Source organism: Brachyhypopomus gauderio, chromosome 2 (genome assembly GCF_052324685.1).
Source record: "Brachyhypopomus gauderio isolate BG-103 chromosome 2, BGAUD_0.2, whole genome shotgun sequence".
Classification (NCBI taxonomy): Eukaryota; Metazoa; Chordata; class Actinopteri; order Gymnotiformes; family Hypopomidae; genus Brachyhypopomus; species Brachyhypopomus gauderio.
In genome coordinates, this window is record NC_135212.1 from 46,098,349 (window position 1) to 46,116,018 (window position 17,670).

Genomic DNA, 17,670 nt, shown 5'->3' on the forward strand with positions numbered 1-17,670 from the left:
AGGACCGCACTATCCAATGCCCAATACATTTTTGTGGTAATGGTAAAGATAAATGGTAAACATTTTATACGTGTATATATTTTTACATTTATTCATGCATTTATTTATAGATATTTTATGGATTTCTTTCACAGCTAAACTAAAACCACACTCACTGTGAACATTTTAGCTGAGTCTGGGATTGTTTAGCTGGGTCTGAGACTCTTTAACTGGGTCTGGAACTGTTTAGTAGGGTCTGGAACTGTTTTCAGCCTTGCAGCTCCTCCCCACCCACCTTTATCCAATAGCTTATTAACAGCATTAGTATTGCCCACCTCATTAACAAGGACTGGAGGAAGAAATCCAGATAGAAACACATATAAATAAACACAAAAAAATCATAAATAAATAAAAGTTTATTTCAGTATTTCTGCATATGTAAGTTTATTTATTCATTTATTCATGCATTTTATATCGCATTAATTTATTTTTATTTTGTCACTTTTTATTTATTTTAAAAATAACATTTATTTTCTCTTATATCTGATTTATGTATGTATTTCTTATATAATTATTATTTGATCCCTTTTGTCCTCCATATAGAACGCTCATATTATTATGTTTGAACTACCAGAAAGCCATGGACCTCTACACAGACTTTATTTAGTTACATTTAATGTTTAAAGTCCATTGTTAAATAGTTGGATTTGGACAGTTGGTATTTTGCTCTTTGATTTATCTTCACTGTGTTCTTTGTTTATATTAATTATGTCTGCTCTCTGTCAGGTTTATCCTACTACTTTGTTAGGCAGTTCTTTTTCATTTTGTTGTTATGCTTGTTAAATAAAACTACGTTTCCACTGGAAGAAATGACATGTCACGGTCCTTCATCACCACCAGTGTCGTGTTAGAAGTGGGATCCTGTCGACTTTGAACAAAATCGAATGGCACGTCAACCGAACACGAATGTAAGTGGCGCTAAAGCAGCAGCCTGGAGTAATGGGGTAGAGAGCATTACTGCCCCCTGCTGGACAGGTCTGAGAAGATGGAAAACAGCAGAACCAGGCTGGTGTTTGGAGAGAGAAGGGCAAAAGCTGAGACACCTTCCGCCTTCTAGGTTACAGCGGCGAGTTGCAAGCAGCCTCCCTGCACAATGACTGGACAGTGGCCGTAGTACAACTGTGTGTAGAGGCTCTAAAGGTCCCCGTGGGTCTATTGGCAGAACACCATGACAATTTTAATGCCATTGACCACAGTGACAGCGACGTTTTGGGCAGGTTCCAGCAGTGTTATTGATTGGGCTGCTGTTCTTGGAAAGATGGAGGGAGGGAGTATAAGCATGCCAGTGGTGCAGATGTGCATAACCTCAAGAGGCATATGCAGCATCGTCAATAAACAATCTACTGTTAAGAAAACAAGTCCTTTGGAGCTCACTTATCATAATAAAACAGTGACTAATGTAGAAATGACACCGATCCCATAGCACGTATCAGAATCAGGTCGATATCAAAATATGCTGGATCGGATGTTGCGAGGAAATCGATCCAGTACCTTCAATCCTGAATGAAAATAGCACAGTATTGTTTTGCAGCAGTGCAATACAGGTCATGTGGTAACAGTCAGGTTTGTTTGAGCAGTTTAAGCACAGCTGTGGGGTTTAGCTGTAGAGTTCACATTAACAATTAAAACCGCCACGGTCAAAGGCAAACATCCATGTACATGCACACATGGTATTATTTGCCTGGCAGTCATGTAGTTTTAACAACCCTGTGTTGGGGAACAGATTTTCTGATTTCTAGTGAGAGTATTTAAATGACATGAAAAATGTGTCATAGATTAATTTACCCATCACATCCATGCATGATATCTGTAGAAATATAGCCACAAAGATGTGTGTGTGTGTGTGTGTGTGTGTGTGTATATATATATATATATATATCTTACACACAATTGAACCACATATCTACATTGGTTTCTAATGAAATATCAAATAATCTGATCTGTATCAATATTCAAATCATTCAAATGCAAGATATTGATAAACTTTTTATTGTGCCATCTCTATGAAACACTCAACATTAAGGACATTTCTGATTGCATTGTCAGTTGCTGCTTTGGCATCAGTGAAGTTAGGAAACAGAGAACAGATTTGATCTACACTCTACCTTTGAACCCTATGGATCGTTATGATTTAATCTACTATCTTCAGAAGTACTTCGTTGGTGATGTTTCTCGTGTTTCTCGTACGTTAGTATGCCCTGTTCGTTACAGACTTAATCACACCACAATAGAAAAGCTGACTGTTTTGGAGGAAGTAAAAGTAAACACTGACCTATTTATGTGGATCGCTATAACGGTTAAACTCTGCCACCACGGCAAGGCGGTACCAAAACAAATGACAGACGTGTTTTCTGACCAATCACGGAGTCCGTGGCTGTAGAAGGGGCGGTGCTCAGGAGCAAGATGGAAACTAGTGGATGGGCGCAGGAGATAAAATCAGAGAACGGAAAATGATGTCTTGAGAAAAATACACCTAGAGAAGCTATCTGTCTATATGTACATATATACAACTTCGAATTTAACTCATGTAAACTACCATCTACTGTTTACGGTGTGTTGTGCGTCTTGATTCCGGGGAAAATCAGCCCAGTTTGGTGAGAAAACGACCAGCTATCCCGCAATACTACCAATAGGTGAATATTAGCCACAGCTAGCTAGCTAACCTTAGGTTTGTTTTTCTGTGGTGTTAGCTTGTGTGCTAATGTTGCTAACGCTTCCCTGTCACCAAAGTGTACCCGGCCCCGTTCGTGTCGCCGTGGTTTAAATAATAGTGGCTGACGCTGTTATAAGTAAATGGTTAAATATGAGTAGTGAATATTGCCTAAGTTCGTATAACAGGCTAATTAGATAGCTAGCTAGCCAGTGTATCACCAAACATGTAGCTGGCTTGTGTTGGTGCTGCCGTTTACTTTCGGGGTATGGTGTTAAATATGTGTGTCAGGATATACTGTCAGGAAACGGTAGAGTATAGAAAGATGAACTATTTACTATTGCAAGCCAAATGTGTCACGTATGGTCCTCCGCACTGACCTAATTCCTCATGGAGGTGGGGAGTTGTTACACATTACAGTGAGAGTATACCTATAGAGTTAATTAACGAGGCATGTGGCTTAGTTAGAACAACATTTTAGTTTCTATGTGTGCCACGGACTTGAGCTCCGTATCCACGAAGTTCTTCATTTACTTTATATACCTACTCAAAATATCTGCAGGATGCGTCACGGGTTATAAATGTATATGACTTCCGTCTCCGACTTTGAAGCGTTGTGTGGGTGTTGTGAATCCTGGAGCACTTCCAATGTGATCAACGTCTTTTACTGCTTTATTGTTTGAGTTCATGCTTGGAGTGGATGCAAAACAGGTTTCTGGAGTCGGGGGGAAACGCTGCTGAGATTACACGACTCTTGCTGACGGATGTGCTTCGTGTTTAAATCTTCAGGTAGTGCAGTTAGAAGAGTTGGGCATCTCATTTCCTGATGTCCGCTGAGGCCTCCAGTGAAAGTGTGTTGTTGGGGTCGGGTCCTGCCCCGTCGTCCCCCAGCCATGGTGTACAGGAGAAAGCTGGGAAGGGTCTGGCTGGCAGCAAGTATGTGAAGTTAAATGTGGGCGGCTCCATCCACTACACCACGGTCCAGACACTCAACAAAGAGGACAGTCTGCTCAAGAGTATGTGTGATGGAAGCGTGGAGGTCACCATAGACTCAGAAGGTGAGCGTGCGTATGTGAAGGCACCCTAATGTGTTGGAGACGGTTAATGAGACTGTGAATGTGCACATGACATGGATGTTGGACCATAAAAATAAACAGTATTGAAGGTGCAAAAATGTGCTTTATAAGATCAACAGTAGCAAAATGACTGAATTATTTTACACTTGATCCAGCTGCACTAAAACCGTCTTCTGCGAAGTTTCATTCAATTTCATTCAAAAATTTTTGCTAGACTTGTGTGTATAATTTATTTATTTATTGCTCAATATCCTCAATAATTTGACAATCCTAAGTGGCAGTTTCTCCCTCTTTCTCACACACACACACACACACACAGGGTGGATGGTGCTGGACAGGTGTGGCCGCCACTTCCCCCTAGTGCTAAACTTCCTGCGGGACGGGACGGTGCCGCTGCCCGAGAGCCAGAGGGAGGTGGAGGAGGTGCTGAAGGAGGCGCAGTACTACAGGCTGCAGGGGCTGGTTCAGCACTGCCTCGCTACCTTACAGGTGCTGGTGTTTTCTGTGTTTACAAATCGTCATAGTGGGGAAAATTTAGAACAATTATTCAGATTACCAGTGATGCAAGCAGTGTTGTATTAAGATGGCGGTCTGCTTATTTGACACTGCATTTGATCAACACACTCTAGAAGTTGTATATGCGTTTCTGGTTCTGTGTGTGCAGAAACGCAGTGAGTTCTATGAGGGAGGGTGCCACATCCCCATGATCACGTCTGCCAAAGAGGAGCAGAGGATGATTGCCACCTGCAGGAAGGTGAGAGAACCGTTTCGCTTTGTGTTCAACGCGTGCATCCTTTCAGACTCATAAAGCGTGCTCATAAGGTAGCACAAACACATGGCTGCTTCATGATAATAGAGGGTCAAGTTAATGAAGGAATGGTTTCTAAAACTTGTTGAAATCTCTTTCAGCCTGTGGTCAAATTGCAGAATAACAGAGCGAACAATAAGTATTCCTACACCAGGTACTTTCAACACACACTAGCTGATGCATAGCTTAAAAATACTACAAGCTGCAAACATGTATCTGAATTGGATAGAAAGCTCATTTTGTCATACGTTTTCAAATGTGCTTCATCACTACGTATGACTGCTGAAAACCCGTATTGTGATAAGATGAACGTTTCCCATCTTATGTCGGTGTTTTGTGTCTCTGCTTTTGTGTTTGGGGCATTGTATCTCTTTTTCTCACCCAGTAACTCTGATGACAACTTACTGCGGAACATTGAGCTGTTTGATAAGCTGGGCCTGCGTTTCAACGGCAGAGTGCTCTTCATTAAAGATGTGCTGGGGGACGAAATCTGCTGCTGGTCCTTCTACGGCGAGGGACGCAAGATCGCAGAAGTTTGCTGTACCTCCATTGTCTATGCCACTGAAAAGAAACAGACCAAAGTGAGCATGCAAGAGGGTGCATGTGCACGTGCGTGTGCACATTTGCATGCGTGTTTGCCCATTCTCTTTTGATTAATTTATTGCCCTGTCCTTATTTTCATTATTGTCTCTTTTTCCTCTCACTTTTTCTCTTCTGTTGCTCACCTTTTACTACCAGGTTGAGTTTCCAGAAGCTCGCATCTTTGAGGAGACCCTGAACATCTTGATTTATGAGAATGGGCGGGTCTCTGGTTCTGGAAGCATGGCCCTGTGGGATTCGGGTGGTGTCTCATCTCCCAGCGTGGGCCAGTCTGAGGAGGGTGGGGCTGGTGTTGGGGGTGCAGACAGAAGGGTGAGGAGGATCCACGTACGTAGACACATTATGCATGATGAGAGGGGCCATGGACAGCAGACTGTGTACAAGGACTGAACGTGAGAGGTAGAGGAAGAAATGAGTAAGGAGGAAAAGCCAGAGTCATGGCCTAAAGGTGCTAGCTATGGCTGGAAATGTGTGAATGAATAATGTATGGGGACTTGAAACACAGCTGGACGGATGAGTGGAGGTTGGAGTCAGTCTTTGGTTTTTCAACACTGCACTGATGGGTGGGGTGGGGACTTGTACAGACGTAGTTTAGAAATTATTCCAAAAGACCCACGGTGTGGTTCTGTTTAATTTGTGGGTTTTTTTCATTCTGCTTTTGTTAATTTTTTTTATTTATTATCTCTTAATTTATTGTCTAGATTTTTTCATTTCTAAGAGTAAGGAATAAGTTATTGATATGTATTTTTCAGGCACGACTGGTGGTCTTTTTAATGGGATCTCTTGATGCCTAATTACTGTTCTTGTATGCAGATGTGTGTGCAGTGACCACTGCAGAGAGGTACTTAGAGGCAACTTATGCTTGACTGACGTGTAATGCATATTTCCACTGTATGCCATCCTTGACGTGCTTTCCCAAAAGTATACACAGCACAACCGATAGCCATAAGATGACCAAGAAACTATTCAAACCAATAGGTATTGTACACGAGTTAGTTATTGTTAATTTAAGTAGATCGTCCTTCTGAAGATGTGCTACAGATTTACTGGTCATCATGGTGAGTCTTGCTTCATCGTGTTTCTATAAATGGTATTGAGGTTATTCTTACTTTGGGCCTGTTTATGGTCCCATCCACCAGCCTGGTAGTGCACATTATTCAAATGAGCCAGGTTTATTTTTTAATAATACATGCAGATATCTATACCATACAAGCCAGACTCCAAGCAAGCCCACAGTCTATAATAAGAATATATACATATAAATACTTACTGAAACTTATTCGGGAAGGCATCTAGAATATGTTAATAAAAGACTGCTATTTACTTTATCTATAGTGGGCATAAGAGATCAATTTAAATTCGTTCTGCATGTGTTTGCTTTTGTTAATATTAATTTCCTCCATTGTACTCTGGTGATTATTCAGAAACTATCTTCAAGATAAAAGGAACATGTGCTGAAGGTGTCAACATGTACATCAAGCTGCAAGGGTTTTGTGGCCACCCATTTCTATTGACAAGACAGAAGGCAAATAAGTTAATCTGTGTGTGTGTGACCTTGAGTATTGTCAATTAATAGCCCACTGGCTGACCTGTCATACTGCTGTAATTAGGATTTATAATAATGGCTGCGCTTCACCACCACTAGTCTTCTAAAAATGTTTACTGACCAATAAAACACCAGGGTCGTGCTCAAAAGTACAAGATCGGTACTAAACTGCACAGTATTATCATACATTTGCATCACTTTTAAGGTACGTTGTTTTTATTGTTTAAACCATTAATAAAATTCTTTTACACGTTTCTTTGTGATTCTTGTTGAACTCGGGTTACTACTTGTCTAAAAAGAAATAATTGAGAAAAAATAAATTGAGAAATTTAAAATAATTCCCAAAACAGGACTTCTAGCTGTCAATCTTCAGAGAGCCTCAGCAACGTACGAAATGACGCAATAGGACGTGCGCGGAACCGAGAGCGCGCCAACCCTGGATGATCCAAACAAGTACGCGCAGCTGAAACGGTCCCGCGTGGATGATCCTGTTTTTTTAATTGGCTATGGGTTCAGAAAAGGACGATATTCGCAAATTCGTCTTCGGAGAATTGCACGATTGTTCGGATCTCAGGTAAAATCGCTGTTTAGGAAGTAACTTGCAAGTGTTTGTTGGCGAACCACCTAACCTAGCTTAACGTTAGTTAGCTTATCTGTCCAAGCAGCTCGCCGTTGGAAACTTGTAAGGCCTTTGGTTTGAAAACTAAACGTAACACTTTATTTGTGTCTTTAGTACGTTAACGATACGCATATTACGAAGAAGATATCTTGAACATGTCGGTAAGGAATCCCTCAGCGAGGAGCACAAACAGTTACTCAAGCGAATTGTGGAAGAGGAACTTTTGAAAATGCAGGTAGGTGTCATGGTTGATTTTATATGCTGTTGCATTTAGATTTGTTCGGTTTAAAATGTTATACTTATCGTTTAATCCCCTGCATTTTCAGGATAACGGCGACGAAGAATGTTTGGACACGAGCGCAGAACCACTACAGAAGCAGAACAAACGGAAGAGGGAGGAGGATAAAGATGAAACCGAAGAGCAAAACGAAGATGATGTGGTGGCCAGAAAAAAGAAATCGCGTTTTGAATCGGCTCCTCCAGGTGAAAGTAGTGGTGGTTTTCTTTTTTGTTGGTTTGATGAACACTTTCCATTAAACAAAGCTATATATATATATATATATATATATATATATATATATATATATATATATATATATATATATCCTAGAGCTAGGTTGCACCTCAGTATCTTTAATAGAAGGATGCCTCTTACTTCAACAAAATGTTCTGTTGGGATATTTCTCCTGACCCAGATAGGCCCCAACACCGCCCCGATGAACCGATTGGTTTTGACTGAGTGACCCAAGCAAAGTCTTAACACCAAAAGTTCTTTTAGATCAATTTATATGGAATATAAGTGAGTACAAAATGGCCAAAGTATACGTGGTACAAACTCTCCAGTGCACTGGTGCTAGTTGCCTAGAACTCTACCTAACCCAAGTGGATCTCAGCAGCGTCCGAGCAAAAAGTCTCCCGTGCTGGGCGATGTCCTCCCTTTCATACTCTTTCTCTCTAAGTTTCTATTTCTCCCTAAGTTTCGATAACTCCCCCCACCTTCGCTGCTCTCCATTGAAACCCACCTGCTCCTCTCTAGTTGCCTGCCTGGTTATCTAAAAACTGATTGCCTTACATTTTGCACTGAAAGGGCCCATTCTGTTCTCAAGGCCACTGTGGCCTCCTCACTCCTGCTCTCCCACAATCTTCCAAGAAAACATTAAAGTTTCGTTTCACCTTTTAAGTTTCTTTTTTCCTACATCTGCAAAAACACTTGCACTTTGGATTTTTGAAAATGTGTGTCTGTGTATGTCTGTCAGATTCCCCTGATTCAGGAATAGAGAAGGCGGCACATGAGGAACCACAAAAGGACCATGAAGATGATGATGATGATGGAAGAGAAGGACATGATGAGAATGATGAAGAGATGACAGAAAAGGTGGAAACTAAGAAGAAAGTGGAAAGGAAGGGCAGACTGAGCTCAGAAAGTGAGGAGGAACATAAACCAAGACAGAGCGGGAAGGTCGTAGACAGTGAGGAAGAGGAGCTCGACAGCTTTGACGACTCTGGTAAAGAGGAAGAAAACCAGCAAAAAACAAAGTCCAGAGGACAAAGGACAAAGAAGGTGAGCTCAGACGGCGAGGGAAAGGCGAACCGTGGGCAGAGCGGACCGGCAAGAGCTCCGGAGAGCAGAAGAGAAGATGATGTAAAAGAACCAGATTCCCATGAGAGTGAAGCTGTGAGAAGGGTCCAGAAGGAGGTTTTTGGGAGTAGTTCAGAAAGTGAGGAGGAAAGTGAAGAGACTGCAGCGAAGGGGAAAGAGAGTGACAGCGGAGAGAGTGATGAAGAAATTAGCAAAAAGAAAGGCGGTGCTAATGCGTCTTCTGACGAAGAACCGAAAGCCAAGGGTAGGCGTGCTGTCTCTCTGACTTTTAACGCAGTCGTGTGGCGTTACTGTGTCATTATCCTCATGTTGCCGATCCATGTTTGTTCCCACATTAAGGAAAGAGAGACGAAGATGAGGACTCCCACTCGGACTCCTCGTCTCTGCCCTCGCTGGAAGAGGAAGAACAGAGCAAGAAGCCCAAACAGGAAGTAAAGAAGAGCGGATCAAAGAGAAAGAACAGTGACGAGAGCAAAGCCAAAGGAGGAAAGGTGAGGTTGGTGGAGCTGCCAGCTCATGTTCAGGTGTGAGGAGCAGGCTGCACATGCTCAGGTAACCAGCAGCTGCCTCCTTGTCTGGGTAACTCCCAGTCAAGTGTGTGTGGTAGACCAAAGAGCACAGGAACCTGACATCTCATCTATCCTAAAACCAAAATCCCATTTACATTATGAAATAATCATAATTAAGAATACAGTAGAACTCTGGAAGTCGATGGTAATCAGAGTAATACATTTCCCAATTTCCCTACAAAAATGATCAACAATTACTCTTGGGTAAGTAATACTGTATAAAGCCAATGTTTTGACAAAATCTAACACATCCAGTGAATTCCAATGCTAAGTCCATCACACGAATGCCTTTTTCGTACTGCTCTATGATCGCCTTTTTGAACTCGATTGTTGTTCTTACCTCTATTGTTTCTGCTATGTCTGTCTTGGGACCAATGTTTTTGGTTTAAAGCGGTACAAAAAAACGCCAAATAGCGGCAAAGTGACCGAAGCACAAACTGTATTTTGTTTACACAAGTCAGGGGAGGCCGGTCAGATTCCGAAATTTTGATAGGGTTCCCAGACAATTTTCTCAAAATTTTGCGTCAACCTCCGAATATGTCGAGTACTGAGGTGATCGAGTTCTGGGGTTCTACTGTATATATTATTGTCGATAGCTCTCAGATTTTCAGAGAACTTCAAAGCTAGGGGCCATAGTAACTAAGAGTGCCCTGCTCTTCACCAGTCTTTTCGCATGGTGTACCATATTGCTCTGTGTATAAGTGCTCTGGTCCATTGAAGTCTACCCTTGATCAAATGGGAATAGCCCCCTCTGCTGAATATCTATATAGTAACCAAGCTGACTTCCTGGTTTTGGGGCGTGACCAGCATATTGCTATTTCAACAGTATTGTACAAACAGTTGCCTTTGTACAAAGTTACTGCCTCCTCAATGCTTGAGAACACAAAATGCAAGCGAATGCATATTTAACATTTATTTATATATATATATATATATATATATATATATATATATATATATATATATATATATATATTTGGGGCTCAGTACGAGATGCAAAGAAAGAAGTAGGAAATGTCAAACAGCAAGCCTCCACTGAGCCTTTCGTTTCAGCAGGGTGTTTTGTATCTGGCACACTCTACTCTCAACGGTCTCTGATGCTGTAGTGCTAGCGTGTGGGCAAAAAATGATGTGTAGCCATAGTTGTTTTAGTGATGGCTATCGGGAAGTAACGACGGTGTAATCGACGTTCGTTTAAATCTTCTACGGTCGCTTTAACTTATGTGTCTACCGAGGTAGAGGATTTGTTTTTTCAATTTGAGAAGAAACTAGAACTCCGAGTTCAGAGTCTCAAATATACTGTGCTTGGAGCGTTTTCACATCCGTATTTACAACAGTAGAGCAGATATAGCAAGGTGGTAACAGCAAGGTCATGGACCCTGTCCCCAGTTTACACCCTTAGTGACCTACTGATGAAATGTACCTTGTCCTGCCAGTTAGTCTAAATGTAACTACACAGTCCAACTTGAATAGAGAAACAGGAATGTATGATGCACTTTGATGTCTCCTGGAGACTCGTTTTACCAGGACCGGCTAGACCAAAGCAAGATCTAACCCTAGTGAATGTGCACACACAGGGAAATGGAAATGCATACCTAGTGAGAAACAATTGTCATTACTTAAGGGTTGTAACATCAGCCTTGGCATATTTAACATGCTTGACCTCCTGCACCAGCTGGACGAGGAGCACAAAGCTGTTTCGAGGCTCAAGCGCTACATCGCCCTCTGTGGCGTACGACGGAACTACAAAAAGCTGCTGGATGGCTGCCGCTCGGTGAAGGCCAAGGTGGCCGTGCTGAAGAAGGAGTTAGAAGAGCTGGGCGTGGAAGGTCAGTGGTGTGTGGTGTTGTGTTGACTGTGGGCCGTTTGTATAATTACTCCCGTCTCATTGGCTGGCTACTTCTGTGATGGGAATAAGGGGGTGTAACGGAAAAACTAGTGCAATGTGATTTTAATCTCCAGTATCTTGTCCTCCTATTTTCACTCTTCTCAGTGGGGTTGCAATGGTATGAGATTTTCACGGTATGATAACCGTCTCAGAAAATACCGTGTTATCACAGTTTGTTAAATATATTTTATTAAATATATATAAATATATATATATAATATATATAAATATATATATTATTAAAAGATACACTGACCCTTAAAGGAATGACAACCTTTTTTTTGTTCAATGAACTATTTATTGTAGAAACCTGGAACTATTGTATACAAAATGTCTCCTTTAAAAAAAATAAGGTGTACACCTGTTTATATAAATTAGGGGTGGCCTGCAATAGTCGCTGATTCGACTATAGTCGACTATACCCCCTAGTCGACTATGAACGTCATAGTCGAATGTACCATTCTAACTGCATGGAGGTGCCCAAGAATGCAGCTAAGCATTAGTTGTTACATGAACTTTCTGTTTTCGTTATATATAGCCTTTTGTGAAATAAAACCATCCTAATTTCTGTTAATAAATATTTAAAAATGATGTTTGCGCATTAACAATAGGCATCTTCCTTACTACACATTAATAAATCACACCCTGCAGTTGCACAATCCAAACGAGCGGAGCTGAACACGCAACACAATACGCAGCATCTGCCGAGATTATAACGGCTAATAAAAAACTTAAAGTATTTTGAAAAAGATAAAGATTAATCAAACAAACTAAAGTGCAAGTTATGTTATCAACGTCTTTCATTTCGCACGACAACAACCAACATTGCATACCATTTAAAACACGCAAGGCGAAAAAAAAACCTTTTGTTGTTTCGGTCGTGTCGTCTCGTCTCGGCGCGTCTCGGCAAGTAGGCCTATAAACATTTTTTGATGCTGTTTGCTTTTAAACACCGTTACTTGAACCTTTCCTTATATTTTCCTTTCCTTATACAATTTTTAAAATATTTTCAGGCAGGCATATTTTATTTAAAATATTTTTTGACATTTTGCACAGTGACTGTCTGACAGTTTGATATGCGCAATGCACACTGACTGTTAATGTTCTCTAACGTTTCATAAAAAAATAAACAAGTAAATTTTAAAAAGCTGAATAAAGCCAACCTAGCGTGTTTATTCATTTATCTGAGTGTTTTAGGTTTTTACTTTGAAGAGGAAAAAAGTCCTGAATGAGAACGGGATCCCGTTTAAGGTGCTCTAAATAAAATAAAATAAAAAACCAGATTCGACTATTAGTCGACTAAAGGGAAAAGCTGACGAATCAGATTCGACTATGAAAATCCTTAGTTGAATACACCCCTAATATAAATACTGCAAAATTAGAGAAACCTAAATCATGGATTTCAGTATGCCTACAATTATTTAATATCTGATAAACTGAGCCTGGGTCAGTGTCTGATCAACAACTGTTGTAAACGTCTGTTTTACTGCCAATTCAGAATATAACCAGATACTGCAGAAAGAGAGGATTTATTTCTGACATGATCCTCACAATAGAGATTTCTATTTTAAGGCTTTCACAGAGTCTGGTTTTAACATATGAAAAACAGTCACGTCAGAATTGGAAAATGAATGCATGTAAAGTAATGGCGTCTTTCACATCCAGTGAAAGCAAAGACCTTAAGTTAGGTTTATACTTTTGCGAATGACCGTAGCGCACAACTCTGCACACCGCGCGCAAACAACGACATGTGGTAGTATAAAGATACACCCCTCAACAACAGGGGAAGGAACATTTTACCTGATGAATTTTAATGTTGCTTTGTGTTCCAGGTTTGAAAAGTGCTAAAGTACTTGAAAATGTAACTAGTTCGTTTCACAACAAATAGCTGTCTGACTGAACAGTTCTCTTGTATTACGTTAACAAATACGAGCCTCTTGTAATTCCAGGACGAAACATGAGAGAACGTGATGATGTTAAGATTGGGTGTTTTGAAAATAAACAACCATTAAATAATGTGATAAAAAAGCGAATTATTTCAAATCATTTTGAGTACATGTATACATATTTAACTTAAGTTTAACGTGCTGGGAAATATTGAAATGGACCTTGAGAGACGTACAAGTGCTTGAATTCCACCTTAAATGTGTATGCTATGAACCCTTCAAACATAACTTTGTTCATTGCGTTGAGGCGCGGCGTGCGTGAAGTTACAAAATTCGAGAGGTGCACGACCTCACGAATCGACAGCGCGCGATGCCCTCGCGCATGGGCGTAGCCACATTGATTACGTCATTTTTGCCTCTGATTTTAGTTTAGGCTTTTTTTTTGTTTTTGATTTGTTAAAACATTTGTAAAGTCTGATGCACTTTCTGCCATTCTCACCGCTGTGTGCTGAGTAGCTGAACCGGAGCGGAGTTGCGCATGCGCGGGTGAGTTTCTCCGCTGGCTTGCCTTTTACCGGTAATAAGCAAACGCACACGGTATGATAACTATGCATTTTAATACCGTGGTATACTGTGAAACCGGTTACCGCTGCAACCCTAACTTCTCAGCTTGGCCACCTGTTTTTCCCCTTCAGTCTGTCTGCTTTATTCATGTAAACCTAACAAGTGCCTACCATCTTTTCCATGAAGATCAAGTACACGTTTAGCCATCTAAAACATTTGTTTGTCATTTGTTTTTATAATCTTTTTGTCATTTGTCAAAATGCACAAAGTACTGGGTGCTGAGAAACAATAAGGCGATCTGACATTGTGGTTGTTGCTAAAACATTCTGATTTAGTTTGTTTAAAGGCTGTTTCACACCGAACGGTTTATTCGGATAGCAGTGACATAATTCAACCACTTGTGTAAATATGGTATCTTCCACATCAAATACGATTTTTCTGACAGCGAAAATGCGACACAATTTTGTTTGCCCTATGTTCGATTTATTTTTATTTATTTTTACTTTCACCAGCGTTAACTCGTTGACCAATCACCATTGCGTCTGGTGTTGGCATAGCAACAACCATGATGTCAAATCGCCTTATTGTTTTTGTTTCTCAGCACCCAGTATTTTTTGACAAACATCAAAAGATTATAAAAACAATGACGCAGAAGACATTATATGGAAAGACATTGCAGATCGGCTTGGAAACGAAGAGGGTAATGTGCGTCTTAAACAACGTATTTTCTAGTTAGCTGGGTTAGCTAGCTATGTATCGCCCTAATATTAAAACTGTTTATCCCTGTAACCAGTTGACCTGAAATTCTTTGTTGAACTTTATTATGCTCTATTTGATTAAGCGAAAAGGCTATGGAAAAACCTTAAGGACACTTATATTAGGAAAAAACAAAGAGAAGAGATGAATCTCGGAAGAGGCCAAGCAGCTAAAAGGAAAAGGAAATGGAAATTTATGGACTCAATGTCTTTTCTCGAGGAGACTGCTGCATATAGAAGGTAGATAGTAGTGTGCTGAACTGCTGTTGTCTTTATATATAGACATTTATTTTACCTACTTAACATACAGTACTGAGCAAACAAAGCTATTCCTTGATCAGATGTATCAATGCTCTGCTTGGCACAGGGTCTGTAGTATTTTGGAAAATGAGGATTGCTGTGAGAAAACGGGATGGAGTGGAGATGGAGAGAGTGAGGGTGAAACAGAAGAGATACCCAACTCCTCCATCAGTGTCCTTTATAACGAGAGAAAGAAGAGAAGAAAAGAGCAGAGGGAACAACAGAGGGCAAAACAATGTGAAGATGAAAACACCTTGTTTTTACTCAGTCTCGTGCCGAGTCTGGAAAGACTGCCAGTGAAGAAGCAGTCGTGGGTCAGACTGAAAATACAGGAGCTGCTTCATGGGGTGCAGATTGGGCCTCCCTACTCAGAACATCAGTCATTTTACTCGTTTATAAAATGTTCAGGTATGGTATAATGTTAAAGAAATAATAGTAGACCTTGTACTAATATTATAATATTACTTGTATAAGTTATTAGAGAAGTTGAAATAAATCTTACTACCAACTTTTGTTTGTTTATTTATTGCATGCATATATAATTACACATCCAATTTTAAGTACTAATTCATTCAGGGTTTCAGCTTGCAGACCACGCCCAAAGGATTTGTGAATATGTCCCCATCATATTACTGCCACTGACATCAACTGTGATACATTTATAATTGACGTCAACAAGAGCAAGGAGGACTATAGAGACCGTTCCCTTGTAATTAAAACACGGGGCCGGAGTTGGCTGGTGCTTGAATGACGAAGTGCTTATCATCCAGTGCACCAACACAATTCCACTTTTCCAGCAATCCTGTTGCTATAGCCCTTCAGAGCTCTTCTGTTTGCATGGGCATGCATTTTCTTTCATGTATGTCCAGATGACATCACATGTATCTTTGAACAGGCATGAAAATGTTGATCAATATTGTCTTGTTTTCACAATCTTATCCTATTACTGACTTTTCCAGTACTCACTTATTTTTTTACAATTTACTATGTCTTTATTTACTATTTATCCACTTGAGCATTCAGAACGCTTGCATCAGCATCAGGCAGCAGAGAAGATCGGCTGGACTTTAAGATGATTGGGGAAAACTCCAAAGCATGCATTGTTGTCGTTGTGGAATGAGCGTTCACTCTTCCAGCGTAGTCCATTTACTTCCAGATCTCCTGCTTAAAGAAAAATGCCATGCAGTACCTGGGCAGAATGGCTCTGGTGTTTCGGTTTAAGAAACATGTACAGTGCGTCTTTTCTGACTTTTCTATCGCTATTTTGTCCCTATGTATTTGCACAACACACTGGTTAAGTCGTCAGCTAAATCTGAAGACCAGCCAATTATCTGCTTACTCTTCAAATGCAGCTACCTGTGTGCTTCAGAACACGTACGTGGGTTTTGTGTAAACAGACTCGAACCTGTCGTTGTTGCTGTAACTGTCCTGTAGGTCAGCCATCCATAGAGAAGTGTAAGAGAGCCAGACTGAGGATGGAGGAGGCTCGGGAGGTGGCAGAGCTGGACGTGAGCAACATCATCAGCACTCAGGGTACGGTCACGTGTCAGGGTCACGTCTGTCGCTCACGTCTTTCTCAAACTAGCCCAAAACGTACAACACAGTATTCTGGACCCAGTGTTTTCGTTTATATTTCGTGAACCTTTAGTCTATGTCCAGAAGTCTTGTAGTGGTTGGACAGGTAGCTGTTCTGTGCTGTTGGAACATGCACAAAACATGGAACAAAATTAGCAAGTATTGGGTGCCAGTAAAGCAAAACCACGTACGGACACGTAGCAAACGTTGACGACGTTAACGGTGGTCCATTAAGGAGCAAGACTGCACACATCCAGCATGACCAAAGACTACTTTATGATCGACATGTTGGTCAAGAAGACTACATATGTGATATGATCTGTAAGCATAAATATAATAGAATTCCATAAAGATAGGAGTTTACCACAAGGTGTAAACCAACGCAAAACGAAACCATAAAGGCCTGGTTACAGTTTACTATTGGGTACATTTTACCTACTGCGCTATAAATATATAGTATGGGAGTAAAGACGGGTGCAGAAAGGGTCTCTTGGCCGTTTTATTCAGCTCTGATCTACTCGTGGCCTGGTAATCACTAAAGTTGTGGTTGATTTTGCGTGCGTGTGTAAGATGGCCAGACCTCTTTAATCTGAGTCTCTCCCCCACTCCCAGGCCGACCCAAGCGCAGAGCTGCGGCGTGGGGCAGCTCTTCTCCGCCTTCGGCCTTCAAGCGTGTGGTGAGATCTGACTCGGACAGTGACGCTGGCTCCGCAGGCAGGGGGCGCAAGAGAGCCACGGACTGGAGCAACCTGAAGGGTATAATCAGTGATGATGCAGACAGCGACTAGGCTGCAAAGAATCTCTCTGCTATACAGCGTGTGTACAAAGTGTTGATTGTTTCATACGAATTGTTTTCCTCATTTGGATTTCTTCATATGGTCTGTTTTATACATGTTTGCTGGGTTATTGGCTTATGTTCCTATGTGTAGGTAAAGTGTAATAAATAATTTTGTATTTTCCTCTCCCTTTTAATTATGAAGCATACTTTACACATATTTGATGATCATTAATCAGTAAAGACATTGAGAGGGGGTCCTGGTTCTGAGAGGCTGTTTCATACTGACTAAAGCTTACTCAACATCTCCAGCCCTGTCCTGCTTCATGGTGTTCTGTGGAACTTGTGTACTATCTGACAGACTTCATATTCCCCATTTTCTTAGAAAGCACCTGAAACGCTGTTGGACGCTACCACAGT

The 17,670-nt window shown here is 40.9% G+C and overlaps 2 protein-coding genes across 5 annotated transcripts; both read left to right on the forward strand.

Moving 5' to 3' along the window:
• Nucleotides 1-2,419: 2,419 nt before the first annotated feature.
• Nucleotides 2,420-6,974, forward strand: kctd13 (potassium channel tetramerization domain containing 13). Of its 2 annotated transcripts, none has more exons than XM_076996988.1 (7): nucleotides 2,420-2,672; nucleotides 3,479-3,747; nucleotides 4,085-4,254; nucleotides 4,430-4,519; nucleotides 4,675-4,727; nucleotides 4,959-5,154; nucleotides 5,312-6,974. In XM_076996988.1, exons 2-7 carry the CDS (start codon nucleotides 3,516-3,518, stop codon nucleotides 5,561-5,563), a joined length of 993 nt encoding a protein of 330 aa, XP_076853103.1. In that variant the 5' UTR covers nucleotides 2,420-2,672; nucleotides 3,479-3,515; the 3' UTR covers nucleotides 5,564-6,974. The 2 variants fall into 2 exon arrangements, with proteins under 2 accessions (XP_076853103.1, XP_076853104.1); XM_076996989.1 differs by having other exon boundaries at nucleotides 2,420-2,633.
• Nucleotides 6,975-7,130: 156 nt separating this feature from the next.
• Nucleotides 7,131-17,447, forward strand: hirip3 (HIRA interacting protein 3). 3 transcript variants are annotated; one of them, XM_076996985.1, is made up of 10 exons: nucleotides 7,131-7,293; nucleotides 7,453-7,573; nucleotides 7,665-7,821; nucleotides 8,595-9,182; nucleotides 9,278-9,429; nucleotides 11,183-11,336; nucleotides 14,687-14,840; nucleotides 14,968-15,308; nucleotides 16,335-16,433; nucleotides 17,088-17,447. In XM_076996985.1, the coding sequence occupies exons 1-10, from the start codon at nucleotides 7,226-7,228 to the stop codon at nucleotides 17,261-17,263; spliced, it is 2,010 nt and encodes a 669-aa protein (XP_076853100.1). In that variant the 5' UTR covers nucleotides 7,131-7,225; the 3' UTR covers nucleotides 17,264-17,447. The 3 variants fall into 3 exon arrangements, with proteins under 3 accessions (XP_076853100.1, XP_076853101.1, XP_076853102.1); XM_076996986.1 differs by lacking the exons at nucleotides 16,335-16,433; nucleotides 17,088-17,447 and adding an exon at nucleotides 15,477-16,319; XM_076996987.1 differs by lacking the exons at nucleotides 14,687-14,840; nucleotides 14,968-15,308 and having other exon boundaries at nucleotides 7,134-7,293.
• Nucleotides 17,448-17,670: the final 223 nt, after the last annotated feature.

Bases quoted from the DNA above. Each gene is read 5' to 3' on its own strand.
- kctd13 (XM_076996988.1), top strand. From the start codon at position 3,516: ATGTCCGCTGAGGCCTCCAGTGAAAGTGTGTTGTTGGGGTCGGGTCCT. The intron at 3,748-4,084 runs GTGAGCGTGCGT...ACACACACACAG, and splicing joins GGTCACCATAGACTCAGAAG to GGTGGATGGTGCTGGACAGG. The intron at 4,520-4,674 runs GTGAGAGAACCG...AATCTCTTTCAG, and splicing joins TGATTGCCACCTGCAGGAAG to CCTGTGGTCAAATTGCAGAA.
- hirip3 (XM_076996985.1), top strand. From the start codon at position 7,226: ATGGGTTCAGAAAAGGACGATATTCGCAAATTCGTCTTCGGAGAATTG. The intron at 7,822-8,594 runs GTGAAAGTAGTG...TATGTCTGTCAG, and splicing joins TTTTGAATCGGCTCCTCCAG to ATTCCCCTGATTCAGGAATA. The intron at 9,183-9,277 runs GTAGGCGTGCTG...TCCCACATTAAG, and splicing joins CGAAGAACCGAAAGCCAAGG to GAAAGAGAGACGAAGATGAG.